Below are 22,545 nucleotides of genomic sequence, written 5' to 3'. Positions count from 1 at the left end.
GAACAGACACATGGGGGTTTAAATACAATAACTAATCAAAGGGCACACTGTGAACAGGTGAGACTAATCATGACACATTCGATAGACAACCATTGACAATACAGGGGAGGAGACAGGACATGAATCAAAATAAAAACGTGGCGATGTAAACAAAGACATGACAACATGGAAGCATTGTATGCAGGCAGGCTGTATGCGTGCTGAGTGCTTCTGCACAAGTTGTGTGTGTATATATGTGTGTGTGTGTGTGTTCCTTCAGTTCAGTTTCTGAGTATTGACGAGTCTGATGGCATGGGGGAAGAAACAATTGCACAGTCTGGTCGTGAGGGCCCCAATGCTTTGGTACCGTTTACCAGACGGCAGGAGGGTGAACAGTGTGTGAGAGGGGTGTGTGGGGTCATCCACAATGCTGGTGGTTTTGCAGATGCAGCGTGAGGTGTAAGTGTCCGTGATGGAGGGAAGAGAGATACCGATGATCTTCTCAGCTGTCCTCACTATTCGCTGAAGGGTCTTGCGATCTGAGACGGTGCAATTCCCAAACCAGGCAGTGATGCAGCTGCACAGGATGCTCTCGATAGTCCTTCTGTAGAACATGGTGAGGATGGGGGGTGGGAGATGTGCTTTCCTCAGTCTTCTCAGAAAGTACAGGCGCTGCTGGGCTTTCTTCGTTATGGAACTGGTGTTGAGTGACCAGGTGAGGTTCTCCGCCAGGTGACACCAAGAAATTTGGTCCTCCTGACGATCTCCACAGAGGAGCTGCCGATGTTCAGCGGAGATTGGTCATTCTGTGCTCTTCTGAAGTCAACAACCATCTCTTTAGTTTTGTCCATGTTTAGAGACAGGTTATTGGCTCTGCACCAGTCCGTTAGCTGCTGCACCTCCTCTCTGTATGCTGACTCGTTGTTCTTGCTGATGAGACCCACCACGGTCGTGTCATCGGCGAGCTTGATGATGTGATTCGAGCTGTGCATTGCTACACAGTCGTGAGTCAGCAGAGTGAACAGCAATGGACCGAGCACACAGCCTTGTGGGGCACCAGTGCTCAGTGTGGTGGTGTTGGAGATGCTATTCCCACCATAATACGCTATTGCCACCTAGCAACACCATATCAACCAGCTGGGATAGCATAGTTACCACTTAGCAACACAATACCAACCAAAATGGTTAGTATAGCAATGAGCTGGCAAAACCATATTAACAAACTAGTTTTGCATAACCACCTAGCAACACTCTTGCAACCAACTGGGTTAGCCTATCAACCACCTAGCAACACTTTAGCAACCACATGGAATATGTGCAATAACCTTTAAACATGTTTCAGCCTTTTTTCCATTTTAGCCTTTAAATATTAGAAACTTTTGGTCTGTTAACCTTTACACACTTATCTGTTAAACATTTTAAGATTTTAAAATCACTGACAACAAAACACTGTAATATCTTTTTACTCTTTCAGAGTGTTTAGAATCTCTTTCAGTGTCTGAATCTTCACTCACAGACACTGAGAAGCCTGGTTAATTACCGCCTGGCTAATTTCAGCTATCCTTTGAACAACAGAGTAAACATTAGAACATCCCTGACCAGAGAATGAACCCTCTCAGCCAAGAGGAATCTCTGTCAAGCTCATTGATATAGGCCGTTGGCCAAGACCAGATGGCTCACCCAATAGGATGGTAAAGCTGTTAACTTCAGGAAAAAGGGGTGTTGACTCACCCAAGGACCCTCATGGAGTGAGACCTTTGTTCTCCCCAGAAACACAAAGTTCACCACCATTTACACATTCCACAGAACTCAGCTTTAACAAAAGTATCAGGTTACTTTACATCTCCTAAAAGGGCAATGACTCTTAAAATGATGCACCATGGTTTGAAAGCATGTTGTCTTTTAATGTCATTATGTATCATGCCTATAACCACCAGATCATTATAATGCTTTTGATCATTTAACAGGTATCATAGTGTTAATGAGTGTATCAATAACAGCATGTATGTGATGTTTGGTATGTGTGATCATTGTGTGATTTCCTAAGACTTGGGATAAAGTAAATTTGAGTACAGTGTTTTTATAGCCATGTTACAAAATTCATAACCAAAGTCTAACTCTGACTTGTGGAAAGTTTGCAAAGCACATACCTCAGAGACCAGTATGTTAATTAGTGTCAGAGGAGGAGAATGCAGTTTACATGCTGCCCCAAGATCATGCTGATTGGAACAAGCACTTTGGGGTCAGTCCAACTGGAAAGGGTTAAAACTCTAACATAAAGGAAACTCTAAGTCTCATCCAAAAATCCAACCATGTCAAGAGTCTCCATCCACAACCCAGGAGTCTCATCCATCCACAACTCCAGGGAGAGTCTCTTCAAACAACAGCTTCAAAGAGTCTGTTTCAGCAGCTCCGTGAGCTCAAACCAGCCCTTCTGTTATTAACATCCATGCCACAAAGTCACAGAGATTACACTTTTTCTTAATTTTGATGTTTGATGTGAACATTAACTGAAGCTCTTGACTTTACCTTCATGATTTTTGCATTCTGCTGCTGACACATGATTGGCTGATTAGATAACTGCATGAATGTGCAGGTATTCCTAATAAAGTGGATGGTGAGTGTATAATGCTTCAGTGTGATTATACAGAACATATCATGAACTATATGATATCGTATGTGTGTGTATAAGTGAGAAGACGAGAGTACCTGTAAAAATATTTGCAGGAAATATAATCGTCTCAGGGACTTTTTCCTTGCCACTGTTGCCTCGGGAATACTCATTAGGGATAAAGTCACATATTTACAGTTTATTTTGATTTAATTTAATTTGAATGTATTTATTTCTGTAAAGCTGCTTTGTGGCAATGCTACACAAATAACACACTACACAAATAAAATTTAATTGAATAGAATTGAATAATGTATTGTAGCTATTTTGTTGTGAAGTACCTTCCACTCTGTGAATTAAAATATGCAAATGTTATTTCTTTTATGTGATTTCAGTTTAGCCTTCATTTAAATAATAACAACAGCATAAAACATAATCATTTGTGTTTAGCAAACGTTAGTAAGTTATGCATAAAGCAAACACAAGGAAATATTTATTTTATAGTTTAACAGTAACTTTATTAACATTTTTAAATCTAACTTCAGTCTACTGAGCCTGACACATAATCAGATAAGCCCCCCAACCCCCCGTTTTTTTTACACCACTTTCTCTCAAACTGGTCATTTGCCCAATCTGGTTTTCCCACAGCTACCACATGGGGAGGGTGGTAAAGGCTAACATTTGCATCCTACGAGACGTGTGAAACCAACCACAGAATCTTTTCAATCTGCTGCTTATGCTACATTACAGGACAGTTGAACACACAAAATGCTAGAAGTGTTCATTATTATCTGATATATAAATATCAGAATTATTTGAGAGTGAACAGAAGTGGCATTGAATAAGCAAAAAAAAAAAAAAAAAAGGTGGTCCATTGTGCATTTCTACTTGGAGGAAACTTGGCCTCTTCCACATACATATGTGTGCTCACAGATGCCCACAATTGGATAGTGTTGCTCTGATTGGCAATTAAGAGAACATCATCCCTCTTAACCACTAGTTATGGTCTCCCTCCAATCCCTCCTATCCAATAGTTATGGTTATTCCATGGCTGGCTATGCAATGGCTATGCCATTTTGAGAAAATCAAAATGTTTATAGCCAACATAAAAATAATTTTGTTTGAGTTCAGTGGCAGCCCTAATACTTTATTATAAAGCTTACTGATTAAATAACTTTTTATTTAAACAATACTCCAATACAAACAACACTTTAACTATTATGATACAGCCAAAATATATGTTGTTTTATATCTACATATAAGAGAAAATGATAAAGAATTAACTTACAAATACAATGTGCTACGCAAAAACAATGCAGAATTCCTAAATGCAGACAGTTTCATTATAAAGATGGCAGCACTCTGTGAAATAAAGAGTGGCATTTTTCACCATGCTCCAAGATCCCTCGAAAGAAATCACTGTTTCATTCTTCACAGCACTATAACACAAAAATTACATAGTAATACTCAAAGCATCTGGGTAAATACATCCTCCACTTTTCAAACATTATTTGGGATGGGTAATATTTGCCTACTTGCTTATACAAACAACTTTTGACCTTACCTTTCAAAGAGGCCATAACAGCAAGTTTGGATTTTAGTATCAGTGGTGTTGAAGACAGAATTTTTAAACACATCTATACAATCTAGTTGAGGAAGAAAAAGAAGGCCTGGAAGTGGACAGAGAATACAACTGTGGTGTTAAAAGTCATGAACATAGATACTAAATAGATACCGAGTGCTTCACACCCCCAGACCTCGAAGGATCTGCAGCAAATGTCTAAAATTCACAATTAAAATGGTCACAACTATGTTTGCAACAATATAAAAAATAAAATACATTTTATAATAGTATAAATTAAAATAACTTTATATGTAGTTTTCAAAAATAGATTATTAGAAGTACATAGTATCTGAATATTTTGTTTGCACTGAATTTGGTTTGATTTATGTCTAAAAACTGTCTGAAACCCATTAGAATCAGAAGATGCTTTATTCACCATTTAACTATACCATCGGCCACATTTATGTGTGTTATGCAATTGTAGTGATTAGAAAATAAAGAAATTGTAAATACAGACTTAAGTGATGGTTGGAGATCTCTGAGATGCACAGGACAGATACTGCCAAAAACTGAGGTAATATTAAGTGATATTTTTAGCATGATATTCACCCCGACAAACAGCTGTACTAAGACCATCTCCACTGTCTGACAATTTGTTCTAACTACAATGTTCTAACCAAAGATTTCTGTTTTTGACAACGTAAATACACACAAAAAATGATGTCCTCAGCATGGACAGGAGAACCGCCCGGAAGGACAACCATCTCAGAAATAATCCATCAGTTAGGCCTTCATGGTAGAATGGCTTGACGGAAGCCACTCCTTAATAAAAGGCATATGGCAGGTACTTAAAAAAAAGCTCATATTAGAAAAAGATTATCTCTGGTCTGATGAGACAAAAAATAAACTTTCTGGGTTGACCTCCATGCGCAGCATCTGTCAAAAACAAGGTACTGCTCATCAACTGGCTAATACCATCCCCATGGTGAAGAATATTCTTGGCAGCGACATGCTATGGGGTTGCTTCTCAGAGGAAGGGGCAGGGAGATTGGTCAGGACTGAGGAAAGAGTGCACACAACCTCAGACTCTGACAAAAGTTCACCTTTATGACAGCGACCCAAAGTATACAGGCAAGTCTCCCAAGCCCAGACTTGAACCCCACTGAACATTTGAAGACATCAGACGATGGCATAGATGCTTCCCATCCAAAAGTACATTACACAATCAGACATTAAGATTTATTCATCTTTAGAATCTGATGGCCACCCTAATCTATATTGTGTAAACAGTTTACTATCACATAGAGCCATTTTAACTTATGTAATGGTGCCCTGTTTTTGCATAAACATACAAATAAGCCACGGAAGCTATATAATACCAAATGTAATTATTCTTTGTGAACAGTGACATTGGAAATGAAGCATAATGGTAGTATTACAAAGAATATTCACAATAAAAAGCAATTGCACCAGCAATTGCACCAAAATTTTCTTCCTGGAAAATTAAGCTTTCATGCACCTTTTCTACTTCTCTGATTAGAGCCACTGCTCAGAGTATGGCTTAAGTCTATGATTGGACAGTGATTCTAGTTTGGTGTGGCACTACTTCAGTGCATTAATGACAGTGCATTGAAGAGTATCATTGTACTGTTCACCTCGCATGTGCAAATGCAATTTAACAGCCAGCCAAACTCCATCCATAAAGTACCGAAGAGTCAGGATTCATCTTAGTCTTTCTCGTTTAATAAGATGCCAGTGAAATGTACATTATGAATTAGGAGTAAAACTGTAAAAAACAGCCAACAAACAATAATCAGAATAATTCATACAACAACCATCTTGTCAAAGTAGAATGAAATCAACACATTGAGTGCCACATCAAATAACGGCTAGGCTAACAGCTAGAGGCTATTACTAAAATTACATCAAATCAAAGCTTCGAAAGAACTTATTACAAACGTGCAAATATATATATAATCAAGCATTATGTAACTAAGAATTAACTTTCAGATGACGCGTTTACAAACACAAAACAAAGGATGGCATCCAAAAATCGAGGAGAAACTGACTGCATGAGAAATGTGCTCTACTCTGAACTCACTTCACGTAGAACTGCCACTAGGTGGCGCCAAACCTATAGAAGTGAAGAACTTGGAGCAGAACAATCATGAATAATTATAAATAATTATTAATAATAATTAATAATGTTTTTCTATCCTATACTGAATTGCACAGTGGAATGCAATTCAGCCGTGTGGATTGCTGTTAAAGTTGGATCACATTCACTTCTGACACAAGTTCGGCAACGCATTAGTACTCATGAGAGTCCGTGTCTGCCTGTCCATTTTGTTGTCTGGCATTTCTAGCATCAATCAGATGTTTGCAAATGCCTGCTTGCATTTGTTGACGTCACACTCTAAATGACATTAGAGCTTGATACAAAATGGCTATGTTTATATGCAGCCTAATAATCTATTTATAACCTCAACTGGAAAAGAAAACGTTAATGTAAAGACCTCAGTCAGAATAGATTAAACCGATTGAGGCCAATCCAAATGAAATTTCTAGCTAATTGAATGAGGTGGGTAATCCTTTTAATCATCTATCAACAGCCATGTAAACTTGTCCAATTACTTTCACTACCAGACTGAACGTGTGCATTCTCCACATGTCCATTTAAGACATGATACACTCCTAGTGCAAAAAATAGTGCTGTAAGAAAACACAGTTCATGTTACACATTTTAATCTATTTAAAAATTATTGTGAGTTTGAATGGGCATCAAACAAATGTTTTGAGGCAGATGCAGGATGAGGACAGACATTTTTGGTTTTTGCCACACATGTTGCTGTGCATGATGACCAAACATCTCCACCTTGTTCTCATCAGTCCAAAGGATATTGTTCCAGACCTTTTGTTGTTTGCTCAGATGCAATTTTGTGCTGCCATATTTTTTTTTGGAGAAAGGGGCTTTCTCCTAGCCTGAATGCTCCAGAACACCAAACTGCCAAAAGGTCTACTTTAATAGAAGTAGTCACACTTCTTGATAATTAACTAATCTTGTGCATTTCATTAGTAACACCTGGCTGCTAATTACTCTCTTATTGCTTCTGCAAATAGGAAGGGTATATTTATTTTTTCCCACCTGGCTTCTGAATGTTGGGTTTCTTTTTGGGAAAAAATGACTACATAGTGAAGTCTGTGGTGTTTTTTTTTTGTAGTCATCTGAGGTTATTTGGTTGTCGTTTGTTGTTTGTTTACAGAAGTTGGTGAGGATCACATAATTGTTATTTAGGCCCTGATAAGTAAAAAGGAGAGTGTACTTTCTTTTTCCCATGACTGTAACTTTGGTTTGGAAGTGCAAATTCAATGAAAAATGTTTTGAATGTTTTGCCACTAACAAACACCTGTTTAAGGTTAGATGTTAAGGTTAGACGTGTTGAAAGACATTCCAGTTAATCAAAATTCTCACATGAAATCTGAGAAGCACTAACATTTTGCTAAACAATCAAGCTAGATCATTGTAAAGAGGCTGTTATGCAGTGTAATAACGTGCTTGCATAACGTGGATAAAACAAATGGTTGTGCATGCCATACGTGAGACATTCTGGAAAGTCTCTAGAGCTGAATTCTTGAAAACAAAATTGAGTATTTTCGATGATAATATACTTTAACATAAACTATATGGCCAAAAGAATTTAGACACCTGACCTTCACAACCATATGTGGGAACCAAACTGTTGCCACAAAGGTGGAAGCACACAGTTGTCTAGAATGTCTTTATATGCTGTAGAATTAAAATATACTGATATATACTAAGGAGCCTAGCCCAAACCTGTTCCAGCATGACAACGCCCCTGTGCACAAAGCGAGGTCCATTAAGACATGGTTTATCAAGGTTGGTGTGGAAGAACTTGAGTGGCCTGTACAGAGCCCTGACCTCAATGCCATTGATCACTTTCTGGATGAATTGGATTGCTGACTGCACGCTAGGCCTTCTCACCCAAACATCAGTGCTCAACCTCACTAATGCTTTTGTGACTGAATGGGCAAACCTTTCAGCCACATTCCAAAAGATATTTAAAAGCCTTTCCAAAAGAGTGGAGGTTATTATAACAGCAAAGACGGGGCTAAATCGTATTTGTATTTGTAAAGTTATATACTAAATATATAAATATACTTGTATATTTAGTAAGTAAATATATTTAGTAAATACAAGTATATTTATATATATTTATACTTGTATAAATATATATATATAAATATACTTGTATTTACTAAATGTATTTTACCAAAAATGTAGAAAGTTTTGGTAAAATTCAAAATGTGGGTTTTTTTTTTATTTAACTTGACTTCTGTCTGCAAAAATAAAATTGGTTAAAGAGCCAGTTTAACAAATGCAGGAATAAATGCAGTCAGGCTGCCTAAAGATGTCTAAAGCCTCGCTAGTAAGTGTGATTTCTTCACACTTTGATCAAGTTTACGTCATAGTGAAATGGACATAAACTTAATCAGTTAAGTTTGTGATCAGAGTCCAGCTGTCAAAATGTCTGAATGCTGCTGAGCCATCAGTTCATTATCATCAAAACAGAGGAGAGTGTTTACCCACTATGTACTGACAACAGCAAAGTTTTTAAATATTTTTAATGCCCTACAAAAACAACATTAATACCAAGAAATTTAACCAACAGAACTGATTGGAATAATCAGTGATTATTTCCCCACCTATGGCCATTTTTCATTCAGCATAAAACAGTGCAAAGAATCTCAAGAGTAATGTGTACAAATGTCCACAACTGTTTTGAAGTAAACACCGTAGTAAACCCATCTACAGATCACAAAGTACACACCGAAGTAAACCCATCACTTCAGTTTGGAACGACCCTACAAATGCACCCATCAAAATCTCCTGTATATGGTTCATCACAGACTGCAGCATTTATATGCTCCAGAGACCTTGCAGAGTTTCTCTCCACCTGGTGTCTGTGACATTCTTGAGCCATTTTGTATTTCTGTTTCTCTCTAGTTTTGACCTTTGCTTTACTTACATTGCCCATTTGATTTTGCCCTGTTCATGCACATTTGCTGATCGCCTGCTATTTTACTAGTTTTTTTTGTTTACATACCATCTTATCGTCCAGTTCTACTTGGCTGTGTGTATCATCCACCTTCTGTGAGCCATGACAAAACTAAATAATTTTTTGCAGCCTCCGCACTTACTTCTGCAAATCCTAACAGCTGATGGGTTAAAATAGCACATTCATAGAAAACGTAGTACTAGGGATCTGGTATCATCCGATATCATGCTCATTTTCTCATACTCATAAAAAAAAATGCTCTGATACCACCATTCGATACTATGTAACACTATGTGATGTAAGTTGCCAGGTTAGTGAAACAAAATGACACAAAATGACAGTGATCTGGAGGTATTTCATGATTAATGAAGGCAATACAAGAAAAGCAGACTGCAAACTACAAAAATATCGAGAGAAGGCACTTCAGCAGTGGGTTTTGAATGGCAGACACAATCCTGATGCAGACACTGCATATTATTTTAGTGGATCAAAGTGTAAAAATACTGTAGCAGAGCTGATTAATGTATAGAAAAAATTGTCCAGTGTCTAGTTTTCTAGTATTCCATTTATCCAATCATGCACATTTATATAAATTAACTGAAGGCAGCTCATCAGACCCGAGATTCACTACAAGTCTAGAGGCATTAACTCAGAAAGGCAAGAATTTTCTATTTTCTACATGGATTTTTCATTTCATTTATCCTCCCTGGTCTGATTAACGAAGTGATGGCATATGTTGAACAACAACAAACAAAAAAAATGACAGCAAAAACAGAATGAACAGAGAAGTATGTGTTTACTCTCTGATTCAAGTTCAGAGTTCTATTACCTGAAGTACAACATAAAATGGCACATTGAACGCTATCTCAGAGTGGTAAGTACAGCGTTATGAATTAATTATTATGTAATGTGATAAATTGTTAAATAAAATATAAACCAACTCAGCTAATTTCTTCAGTATTTAAGCATATTTACTTACTCATCTGTCAAACACCTTTCTATTTATTGCAATTTTAAAAATGGAAGACATAAGTAGAGGTGATATACATTTTACATAACATATTTTAAATACAGTGTCCACACTTGATTGTTTTCATTATAGAAATAATTGTTTACAGTTATTGGAAAATGCACTTTGATTTGTTTAAAATTTGTTTAAAAATGTACTTTGGCGTAACGTGTCTCTGTTAATCTTTTTCTTTAAGGTTATGATGTTGTAGAACTATATTTTCATCAATACGGAATTGTTTGCTCTGTTCCTTAACTTTGCCAAATAATCTTCAAAACCAAAATAAAAAAAAAAATCATGAAAAAAATTGTGGATTGTGATCCAGCCTGAAAAAATTGTGATATGATATTTTTGCCAGATTTCCCATACCTAATTCCACAATGAAATCAGTGAAACATACTTTACTTACAACTGTACAGAAGTGCATGAACACACACGTGTGCATTTCATGGCCACTATGTAAACCCACGAAACATAAGCAAAACTAAAAACAATGTACCATGACACCCATGGTGTCACTCCTTTCAACGAGTTCCAAAAAAAATGTACCTTTTCAGTCTGAAAAAAAAATAAAATATTGATGCATCCCTACTTATATGCTTATAAGATTTTTAAGGTTATTACATGTTTACTAGACATAGTAAGCACTTTTATGTTGCTGTATTTACAGCAATATAGTATATTCTCTATTTATTTAGCTTATATTAGCTGTTTATATGAAACCTTGTCTTCTCATTTATATGTTAAGGTATTAATTTGCCTACTTTTTTAAATAGTCTTTTTTGTCTCTTGCTGTTATACTACATTGTATTGCAATTGACAGGGTATTTTAGCTATAAAATATATCAAATTCTTAGTCTGATTGGTTTGGTGGAACAGGTTTGGTTTACAGACAAGGCATAGATCCAGAGCAGACAGTATAAAGTGCACAGAACAATCAACATCAGGATACATTCAAAGAACACAGAGTAAAGAGTCATACCAGCTCTGTTCTCATAAGGTGTGTACACAGCTTAGTAAATAGTTATAAGACCATGTCTAAAGTCCATAATTTACACAACTTGGAGATTGCAAAGAGGGGAGGTGATGTGGAACTCAGATTAGTATTACCCATAATATATGATAAAAACTGAGATATGGCTGTGAAATTGCAACTGATTAGGATTTACAGTGCTTGTGTGTATTACTTACCAGCAATAGACGCATTAAGCAGGGACACACAAGTGCCTGTGAACAAGGCTCTTAGCACCAAAGCAGAAATGTCACTTTTTCTTGAAGGACAAATGGAAGCTATGACAACAGATATAATTGACATGGACATTATTAACACATAATTCTCATGATTCTCCTGCATCACTACATTATATCACTGAAAATATCACTGCTCTCCATGATTTTTATCTAGCTCTGGCATCTTCAGTAATTTACTCATCTAAATGTTGGTGAACAGTGCTCTTTTATGCTTTGCCCATTCTGTTGGTGGAGTATGTTTAAAAAGGAGTGACTGGCTAACCTTCAGTTACAGTAATAAATTGTCGAGAAATTTAGCTAGTGTTAGCTGTCTTGGTTTATGCAATCATGTTTTTCACTCACATTGAATTGCTAGTTACAATATCAGTACAGTGATGGCCTCCCTGCTTCATACATACTGATCCTGCTTAAAATGTTATTTATAGTTAGTCTGATGAATGCCACTGACAGTTTTTGGTCTAGAATTGTTACAAAAAGGAATTTCACATAATGTGTTTCAATATGATGTGACTTGGGTAGTTTTAATATCAAAACTGAATTAATAAAAAAAACATATATTGAATTCACTAACTAACTAAATTTTTTATTAACTGAATTAATAAAAAAAAAAAACTAATCGTCTTCCCTTCATGGAGTTTCAGTTTGCTAATGTTATCTACCGGGTAGCTAGATAGGCAACAAGCTAGCTTAGGTATCACCGTAAGCCACATACTGGGAAAACTGCAAGCAATTCCCTGCTGAGGGTCTGTTATAACAGTTTACAAACTGTCGATGTTGTTAAAACTGTAAATCTTGGATACAAAGTTTGAAAGATGTCAAATGAAGTTAGCTGGGTGATAGTCTCAGTAAAAGCATGCTGGAAAGTACTATAGGTCTCATACTCTATATTTTGTGAAGTACACTTAAATATACACGTCTTTTTTTTTTTTTACATCTATCTGTACACGTAGATGTAGCAATTATACTTAGTATCTACTGAATTATTCATAGATTTGTGCAAAAATTTGTTTAATCTCCATACTACATTCCACAATAAAGATTAATGAAGCTTAATGAAAACTGGACTATTGTAATATACTTATTTAATTATGATCATTTATGAAATCTTGTCAATCATGTGAATTTAAGTTTTCTTAGCTTGGATGTTTACGTGCAAATGGATACTCACACATGCCTCCAATCACAATTCCAAGTGAACTGAAGTTGGCAAAGCCACACAGAGCATAGGTGCTGATGATTTCTGATCTGACCTTAAATGACAAAGACTATGTACTTAAGGAGGAATTGGGCAATCACATAACCAAATGTAATATTTCTACTGCTTTTTTTAATAATTGTTTTTCTAAGCCAAATACTGAAATGTTTTATTCATCTTAAGATTATTTTTAAGCTTTAAATAAGTTGAATGATTAGTGGATACAGAAATATTCATACTTTTCTTTGCCTAGCTAGTATGTCACAAGCCTAAATGAATTTAGAATGTATTTTAGTACTTTATATTTACGTTTGAAACACAAAATATTATGGTTAGATTACAATGTATTTCGAATTCTGGGCTTTTGAAAAAACAGAATAGAACAACTTACTGAAATGTATTTTCCCACTTCTGTGATGCCATTTAATCGATTATTTTTCAGGTTTGACAGCTTCTCATAAGCTATGAACTCATTGAGGAACAGTTTTGTGCCAATAAGTTCAGCCACAATGAAGCACTCATCAAATGGTATGCCCATCATGAAGGCCACAGGCATGAATACATATGAGCAGATGAGCTAAAGTGTTGGAAGAAAAATCACTTTAACATACTACTTATTACTGTTAGAGTCATTATAACAAAGGATATAGTGATTTTAAATGATACTGGACCTCAAATGTGATGTCTGGATATCCCACCATTCCTCCCAGCCAGCTCAGAGCTGCATTGATGAAAGCCAAAATGGCAAGAAATCCAATCAAGTTGGCAGCTATGTTAGCCACAAGCCCGACAGATGCAGCTGCTCCAGCAGAAGCAGCCTCCAGGATATTCTGTTCACCACTGATCAAGAACAACAAATAGACAGACAAATAAATGCAGCTTTTGGGCAAATTGCACATATTATAAACATTATTGTGTCACTATTTTATGGGAACTCACCCGCCTTCTACTTTGATATTGTCTTCAGATTTAAACTTGCTCTCTTCTGTTTCAGGATATGAGAGTTTGGACATGGCCAATGCACATGGAGCAGCCATTACAGAGGCAGCAATCAAAGAGGATGCATCTATCTGTGGAGGTTAAACTTTAAATCAGCACAAAAGATTATAAATAGTGTCATAACTATCCCATAAATTAACCAAAGAGACTTGACTTAGTTGAAGTTCTACAATTTTTGCCATTGTTTTTCAAGTTATTCAATTTTAAACACTAGAACCTTATTATAAATTTGAGTGGTTCTAATATATTACATACACTCACTGTCCACTTTCATAGGAACACCTGTACATCTGCTCATTTATGCAGTTATCCAATCAGCCAATCGTGTGGCAGCAGCACAATGCATAAAATCATGCAGATATGGGCCAGCAGCTTTGGGTAATGTTCACATCAAACATCAGAATGAGGAAAAAGTGTGATCTCTGTGAGTTTAACCATAGCATGGGTTTTGGTACCAAATGGGCTGGTTTGAGTATTTCAGAAACTGCTGATCTCCTGGGAATTTCACACACAATGGTCTCTAGAGTTTACACAGAATGGCATGGAAAAACATCCTGTGAGTAAAGGGTCTGCAGGCTGAAACAACTTGTTGATGAGACAGATCAGAGGAGAATGACCAGTCTGGTTTGAGCTGACAGGTAGTCTATAGTAACTCAAATAAGCACTCTAAAAAAGCAAAAGACCACATCAGGTTCCACTCCAAGAACAAGAATCTGAAGCTATCAACTGGACAGTTGAAGACTGTAAAAAGCCCAGGTAATTTTTTTTCTAATCTTCAACTGTCCAACTGTCCTATGCCCAGGATAGCCTCAGATTCTTGTTCTTGGCTCTTATCAACAAGGACCTGTCTTATCAACAAGGCATTTCCACTCACAGAGCTGTTGCTCACTCGATTTTTTTTTCGTTTTGTTTTTTTTTGTTTGTTTGTTTGTTTTTCGCACCATTCTGTGTAAACACTAAAGACTGTTGTGTGTTAAAATCCCAGGAGATCAGCTGTTTCTGAAATATTCAACCCAGCCCTTCTGGCACCAACAACCATCCCACGGTTAAAGTCACAGAGATCATACTTTTCCCCATTCTGATGTTTGATGTGAACATTACCTTAAGCTCTTGACCTGTATCTGCATGATTTTATGCATTGTGCTGCTGCTACCTGATTGGCTTTTTAGAATACTGCATAAATGATCAGGTGTACAGGTGTTCCTAATAAAGTGGATGGTGAGTGTATTTTTCTATGCTCCAGTGATGTTGAAAAGATGCCTGATCAAAAAATTCCCCCCAAATATATATATATAATTGTTGATTTACATCTTTTAGGGTGACAACTTTTCTCACCCCAAATGAAATGAAAGCTCCCATCACACTGCCTGCGATTGTGGCAAAACCTCCAACAATGACAGCATGGATCTCAGACTTGGTCATGTCTTTTAAATAGGGACGAATCAGCAGTGGTGCTTCTGTCTGATACAAAAAAGCAAAGATGTTAACATCACAGTTTGGACAAAATTAAAGATACAAGGTGGTTTCCTTTTATTCTGAAGGCTTGAGTATAATCAGTTATTGCCTGGGTGTTCTGCACTACTCATACTGATGCTTTCTTTGGTGGAAGAAAGAATTTCTTTCAGTTCAAATTCAGCAAATAGTAAAATGCACAGAAGACACATTTATCTGGTTGCTGGATTACATTTTTTACATTAATGGGTTAAATGAGGAGATTACTCCTCATTTAACCAAAGTTTAGACGAAATCTGATTCCATCTCACTCAGTTCAGTTTTGGAATTACAATGAATACATGCATATTCTCAGAATGTAATATTTCTGAAACAGAGACTCCTAGACTGCCTTTTTTACCTAGTGCATATAATATAATTATAATAAAATAAAATAATTCTCACATTAAAAATAAAGATTTATTATAGTACCTGTCCAACAAATATATTCCCTGCAACACTCAGCGATTCCGTAGGAGATGTTCCCATTGTTATCTGCATAATCCAGGAAATCTGTAGAAACAGACAAAATGTTTACAAATACACTCATTCCAAGGTTGTTACATACTGCAAGATTATAATGACTCTCACCTTAATGATAATCCATTGCATCACACCAAGGTAGTAGAGTACTGACATAATACTGCTGAAAAATATCACTATAGGCAAAGCCTACAGAAAAATAGACAGAATCAAGTCTCAGTTGCTTTATAGATCACACAAAAACAGTTCTGCGGAAAGTTGATACTCACTGACCTGAAATGCAAAGATGCCTGATTCTACCAGACTGCCAAACACGAAAGATGAGCCAGCATGGGTGTAGTTTAAAAATGTCTATAAATAAATAAATAAATAAATAAATAAATGTGAATATGTATATATAGTGAACATTGTGTGAGTGAATTTTTTTAAAATGCAAATATCACATGTATACTGTTTCACATGCATGCCTACATATTTGTCTCATGAAGTTTAATAAAACAAAAAATGAACTTCCTTTGATGCCTCTATGTCAACAGCAAAAAAAAAAAAGAACCACTGTCATGTTATTTGAAGTAGTCAAGAGCTACTGATTTACTAATTCATCTGTGAAATCATTTGCTAAACCTGGATTTGTGCTCCCAGCCAGTTGAAAGCTATGAAACCAGGCTCAGTCCTTATGACAAACAGGCCCATGACAAATTGTAAACCAAGCCCCCAGAGGACTGTCCTCCAACGAACCTGTGGAAAAAGACCCAGAGTTCTGTGCATTTGTGGCATATCAATCTATCAGCAGTTATAATATAATAAAATCATAAAACCAGGGCTTATTAACAGGGACTCTTAGATAACCTCAGAGTGATAAGATTCCCAGGAAATCTAAGGAAGATATGTTTCCTTCTAAAAAAAAGACCTGCCTCTTCAGACAACATCAAGGATAACACATGCCTGTATTTCTGTACTTAAATTGATCATTTTACACCTACTTCACCTTTGTGAAATTTGTCCTTTTAAGTCACAGCCTTGACCATTCTAGCACTTGCATCAACCTAACATTAGTCTCTAGTCGTTCTGCTTATGAATCCTTCCAGATATTTTAATACTTTTGTACTACTTTTGTTGTGTTTTTACTCTTGATAAAAGCATCTGCCAAATGACATAAATGAGTAATGTATTCATAAATTAAAAGATTTTGAAAAAATGTCATTAATACATTCATATTTATATGAATTTCTGATGTCAGTGCTCACTGCATATCTTTTTGCAGAGAAGAGGAACAAGCCAAGGATAAAGAGACAGACACCACCAAATGAAATGAGCTGCTCAGGGTTTTGCCTTGTGTCAACTGCCAGCCAGGCCACCAACAGTCCTACCACCACTAATGTAAAAACCCTGTAACATACCAAGAAAAGAATACAAGCTTGGTTTTTCTTCTTAATATCCATTAATTATGTTAATTGCTTCTGACAAAGCAACTGTCAAACTTTACATTTAGAAATTTTATTTAAAGAGGCTGAGAATAATTAAACAAGAATATGTGTGGCAAGTTAGGAAAGATTGAGAATTATTATGTATTTCAAAGGTAAACTAGGTGTTGCCAATTCAGGTTTCAAAGCAGAAAGCACAAATCATGTCCAAAGTGCACTACTTACCATTTTATCCACCTCATGTTGGCTTTAAAGCATCTAACAGCAGGCTTTAAGAAGTGTTTTATAGTGTCTCCCTTGGACCTCTTCACAAAATCATACAATGTGAAAAACACCGCTACACTGGTAAGGACAACAAGAGCAATTGCTTTCTGGAAGTTCAACCAGCAGGCAGCAACAAAGTATGCCACATAGCCTGTGTTGTCAAATGAAATACAAGACTCAGAATTACAGGAATCCATTGCTGTTAATAAGGTGATGTGATTTGCAATTTGTACCTGCACTAAGTATCCCCAGGGCAATGTATTTGAAGATTCGAGAGTGAGCCTTCAAGAAGTTTTCAGTAGCCATGATTGGTTTGAATATTTTGCTACATTGTCCACAAACAAGATATAATTGTTATGAACTTTATGTATGTATTGATTGTTATTTTATATTACTTGTAAATTAAATACTTTGTGGCACTTTCAAAAAGGTGCAACAAAAGGTCCCAATAGACTGTATTCAATTATATAACTGTACTATCCATACACACCTTATAGATGATTTGGACTCTTTTCCTGATTCTTTCTGTGCCATCTCACTGTTGTGATCTGATATTGTTTCCTCCTAGAGACCCAAAGGAGCTGATATTTTATTATTTTGTAAATAGGCAAAGTATACAATCAAATCACTTGGCTATGTTGGCAAATGGAAAATTCCCCAAGCACCTACCTCGGCCTCAAATCCCGGATTGTCCACTCCATGTCCATTACTTTGAATGACATTTTTCAACTCTATGTGATCAGTATTCACTGCAGGAGAAAGTTTGAATTTAAAATCTCTTAACCATAACATCCAATAATAAAATGTAATAACAGCATAATAAAGTACAACTGCAATTTCTTAACATTCAGGGAAATAATTCTTATTGTTTATTCCCTTTCTAAAGCAAGAAAGCCTACAACACAGCAGAGAAAGAAGTAATGGCTTACTCATTCTGCTTCCTCTTCGAATGAGTGACAAATGTGTAGTTGTAAAACTTTTACCAGCAAGTATGGTCAGAGCTTTTAGTGGGATCTTATTACTAATTAACTGCATGGTTGTGAGGCCATGTTCTATCACTTCCGTGTTATCACTTTTTTTTCTAAGTGTGGCCCATATGCTTGTTAAAGTAAGTAAACCACAGTGACCAATGTCTAGGTTTCGTAGGAATTAAGAATAGGGGAAAAAATGCAATGGGCTTCTGGAGTCGCAGGCTTAGGTTCAACTGTAAATTATATTTAAACAAGGGGGAAACAAACAAACAAATGTTTAAAACTTAAGCCAGCATGTAACTATTATATGAACAGTAAATCCTGATTATCATTTCAGTCTTTAATATGTGTGTTATAGTGTGTTGAAGTGTTTCTCAGTGTGTGGTTTGATAAATCTGAAATTTATATCTGTGTAGAAAGAGTCTAGGTAAGAAAGGTCCAAGTCCATGGAAGTTCAGGTCTGTGGACATTGGGGTTCACCCAAAAGCAATGGTGTCCTTGGAAAGTCAGTGGTTGTTCCTCATCAGTGGTGTGATTCATCCAGTTCAGAGTGGCTAGCTCAACATCTCCTTTGCCAAGGAGAGAATCCAGGATCCAGCATAGGGTTCAGGGTCTCAAAAAACCTAGCTGGAACATTAATTGTAATGGTAAATGTAATGTAAAATTACATTGCATTAAAAGTAACTGTAATGTCATTTTGAACATTGGCCCAATGTCAGGCCAGCCCGTTAGACCAAACCTGGCAAGCCACTCATCGCTGACTGATATTTTAATTGTTCCCATTAGTCAGTATTTTGTGTTCTATACTGTTGCATGCCTATTGAGAAAACAATATGTTGGAGCACATTTGATGAATAATCATTTTATAAACATTAATTTTCATGTTTTTGACTTTTTAACACTTTAATATCAAATTATGCCTTTTAATATAAACAATCATATTCGATATCATTTTTCATTCCTATTAATTTGAGAAAATCACTTAACAGTGATACACACTTCTGCATGTATGCGTTTGCTTGAAAAGCCCCTTTCCTGAAGCCAAAGCGGCTTGAAACTCTCCGTATAGCATTTTTAGTGCCTAATGCACACATACGTATGAGCAAATAGGTTTGTACTGAGAAAGCAATATGTTTAACAACATTTAACAACTGTCTGTTCTCTTGCTGCCTAATATATCCCACCCCTTGACAATTGCCATTGTAACGAGATAATCAATTCACTTCACCTATCAGTGGTTTTAATGTTAAGGCTGATCTATGTAACCATAAATGTTAAATGTAAATGTACAATATAAATGTATAAATGTAAATATTAAAAATAAATATAAATCTTATATGTAAATATAAATGTTGAACTTCAATGTGTCATTCATATGCTAATTGACCCCATCCTCTTGGAGTGTGTGTCACAGGAAAACACAATGCCAGTAGGTTTGGCAGGTTTACACCATACTGTGCTAGTTTTGGAACAGGATGTGTTGAGGATTTGAAAAGCATGGCAGCTGATGGCATTTCTGGGCTGATTTAAAAACAGGCTGTGACCACCAAGATTTTGTTTTAAACCAAATAATCAGAATCAAATCAAACCAATTTCTACCAGCATATGCTATGGCAAATGGAAAATGTAAATGCAGACAGTATCAACCTATCAATGTACAGAACCATTTCTGTTTTCTATGGAAGTACACAACAGCTTTGAGCTATTTTTTTTTTCTTGTGATCTCAAGATATCAAAAGTCGTTTTCTGAAGATCAAAACTTTTTTTTCTCATGATGTCGAAATGCACAATTAGGCATGTATGCTGTACAGCATGGATAAGCATTCTTGTGCTTAGGTGACCGAGTGGAGTTTCATTTTATTTTTGCCCAATATCCTCTTGTGGATCAATATACTATCTATCTATCTATCTATCTATCTATCTATCTATCTATCTATCTATCTATGTCAGTTTTACACAATTTCCAAATTAGTGCCAATCATTTGAGCTGGCAACTCAGAAATCTTCAACTATACTATTGTGCATGCTAAAATGGTCCTGAACAGATTACACTGAAAAAATGTTAATTGAATTTACTTGATTCAAATGTGTACATTGGGTCCATGTAAATTAACTGTTACATTTACACAGTTTGTTTTCATTCTGCCAACATGATTTGATCATGTATTTTCAAAGCCCTAGAATAAAAGTGAGCTCCACACAGTCAACCGAGCTGAGGATCGACACGAGAACTGTAAGGCACTGCCCATTATGCTACCTGGCCATACCACATGATCAATTACTACTAGTCATTTCCTCCTGTCAGTGTCAACATCCCCCTGAATATTTATAATACAATTAGTTCATGTTAATGCTATGTTAATTGGCCACCATCACTCCACATAATTCAAACTAGTAGATTTGATATTTACATTGCATTTATTATAAGCAATGAAATCATGTTTTGATGAGAAACTAAATATTTTTATGTAAACTATACATAATATTTTCTCTTACTGTGTACCTACTTCTCTATTTCTGTATGCCTGTAATTTCATAGTGGAGGCTAATTTAAGGATTTACTAGTTTTAGCGATGACATGTCCTTTCTGGATTTCCATAGAAAACAGAAAATGTTTCTATACATTGGTTTGATTTAATTCTGATTATTTGCTTAAAAACAAGATCTTGGTGGCCACAGACAGTTTTTAAATCAGCCCAAAAATGCCATCAGTGGATTTGCTTTTCACGCCTTTAACTTTATTCCACAATTAGCACAATATGGTGTAAACCTGACAACTCTATCAGTCCTGGGTGCACAGGGGTTTGAATCCGAACTCTGTTCGCATGTTCCCTACATGCTTTGGGGGTTTCTTCCAGGTACTCTAGTTTCCTCCCCCAGGTCAAAGTTGTAGGCTGATTGGATCTTCCAAATTGTCCATAGTGTGTGAATAGGTGTACAAGTATGTGTGATTGAGCCCTGTAATAGGTGTGGTCCCATCATCTGGTTCTAGTAAGGACCCTCACTGCTGCATTCTGGACCAACTGGAGCTTGTTTATGCACATACTGGAACATCCAGACAGTAAGGCATTACAATAATCCAGAGGTAATCCAATAAACCTAGAGGTAAGAAAAGCATGAACTAATTTGTCTGCATCATGTAGTGACGTTATATTTCTTATCTTAGCAATATTTCTGACATGAAACAAAGCTATCCTTGTAATATTATCTACGTGACCTTCAAATGAAAGACTGGAGTCAATAATCACACCAAGGTCTTTTACTGCCGCACATCATGAAACAGAAAGGCCATCCAGAGTTATTATGTAATCAGAAAGCTTAGTTCTACCTGCATGTGGTCCTAGTACAAGCACTTCTCTCTTGTCAGAATTAAGTAAAAGAAAGCATCCAGTGTCTAATGTCCTTTCCTCAACTTTTCCTTACACATTCCTCAACTTTATTAAGCTGGTGTCTGTCATCTGGTTTTGCTGAAACAACTGTATGTCATCAGCATAACAATTTTGCCCAGAGGTAGCATATATAAAGAAAAGAGCAGTGGGCCTAAAACAGAACCTTGCGGAACACAAAACTTTACCTTAGTATGCATAGAGAAGTCACCATTTACATCTACAAACCGATAACGATCAGTTAAATAAGACCTGAGCCAGGAGAGGGCCATTCCCTTAATGCCTACAACATTTTCTAGTCTTTCAAGGAGAATAACATGATCAGTGGTATCAAAAGCTGCACTAAGGTCAAGCAACACAAGCAACAGACACAACCCTGATCAGAGGCCAGTAGTAGCTCATTTACCACTTTAACCAGCACTGTCTCTGTGCTCTGACTGATACATAGGAATAACATTCATGAAATGTAAGTATGAGCATAACTGCTGTGCTACAACCTTTTCTAGAATCTTGGAGATAAAGGAGAGATTTGATACTGGCCTATAGCTGGACAATGGACAGCGGTTGAGGTCAGGTTTTTTTAATCGGGGATTTGATAACTGCTAGTTTAAATGATTTAGGTACATAGCCAGTGCTAAGGGAAGAATTGATTATTTTTAGAAGAGGTTTGATTGCTTCTCCAATTAACTGTTTGAAGAAACAAATAGGTAAGGGATTTAGTATACAAGTTGATGATTTTGATGAGGAAATTAGTGAAATTAGTTCAGTCTCTCGAAGGGGAGTAGAACATTCCAATCATTGATCTGATATCATTATATTATTATCTACAAGGTTAGTTAT

The 22,545-nt window shown here is 36.3% G+C and overlaps 1 protein-coding gene across 2 annotated transcripts; it reads right to left on the bottom strand.

Annotated features, from left to right (window-relative positions):
- Positions 1-3,082: 3,082 nt before the first annotated feature.
- Positions 3,083-18,348, bottom strand: slc28a1 (solute carrier family 28 member 1). 2 transcript variants are annotated; one of them, XM_026935421.3, is made up of 18 exons: positions 18,278-18,348; positions 18,018-18,097; positions 17,839-17,912; positions 17,582-17,673; positions 17,310-17,499; positions 16,908-17,049; positions 16,285-16,398; positions 15,934-16,011; positions 15,769-15,849; positions 15,610-15,690; positions 15,022-15,147; positions 13,627-13,757; positions 13,359-13,527; positions 13,079-13,264; positions 12,661-12,742; positions 11,433-11,531; positions 4,155-4,260; positions 3,083-4,029 (listed from the first exon to the last, which is right to left on the bottom strand). In XM_026935421.3, the coding sequence occupies exons 1-18, from the start codon at positions 18,279-18,281 to the stop codon at positions 3,915-3,917; spliced, it is 1,950 nt and encodes a 649-aa protein (XP_026791222.1). In that variant the 5' UTR covers positions 18,282-18,348; the 3' UTR covers positions 3,083-3,914. The 2 variants fall into 2 exon arrangements, with proteins under 2 accessions (XP_026791222.1, XP_026791221.1); XM_026935420.3 differs by lacking the exon at positions 18,278-18,348 and having other exon boundaries at positions 18,018-18,265.
- Positions 18,349-22,545: the final 4,197 nt, after the last annotated feature.

The sequence above is a fragment of the Pangasianodon hypophthalmus genome, chromosome 6 (genome assembly GCF_027358585.1).
Source record: "Pangasianodon hypophthalmus isolate fPanHyp1 chromosome 6, fPanHyp1.pri, whole genome shotgun sequence".
Taxonomy (NCBI): Eukaryota; Metazoa; Chordata; class Actinopteri; order Siluriformes; family Pangasiidae; genus Pangasianodon; species Pangasianodon hypophthalmus.
This window is presented reverse-complemented; position numbering and strand designations above follow the sequence as displayed.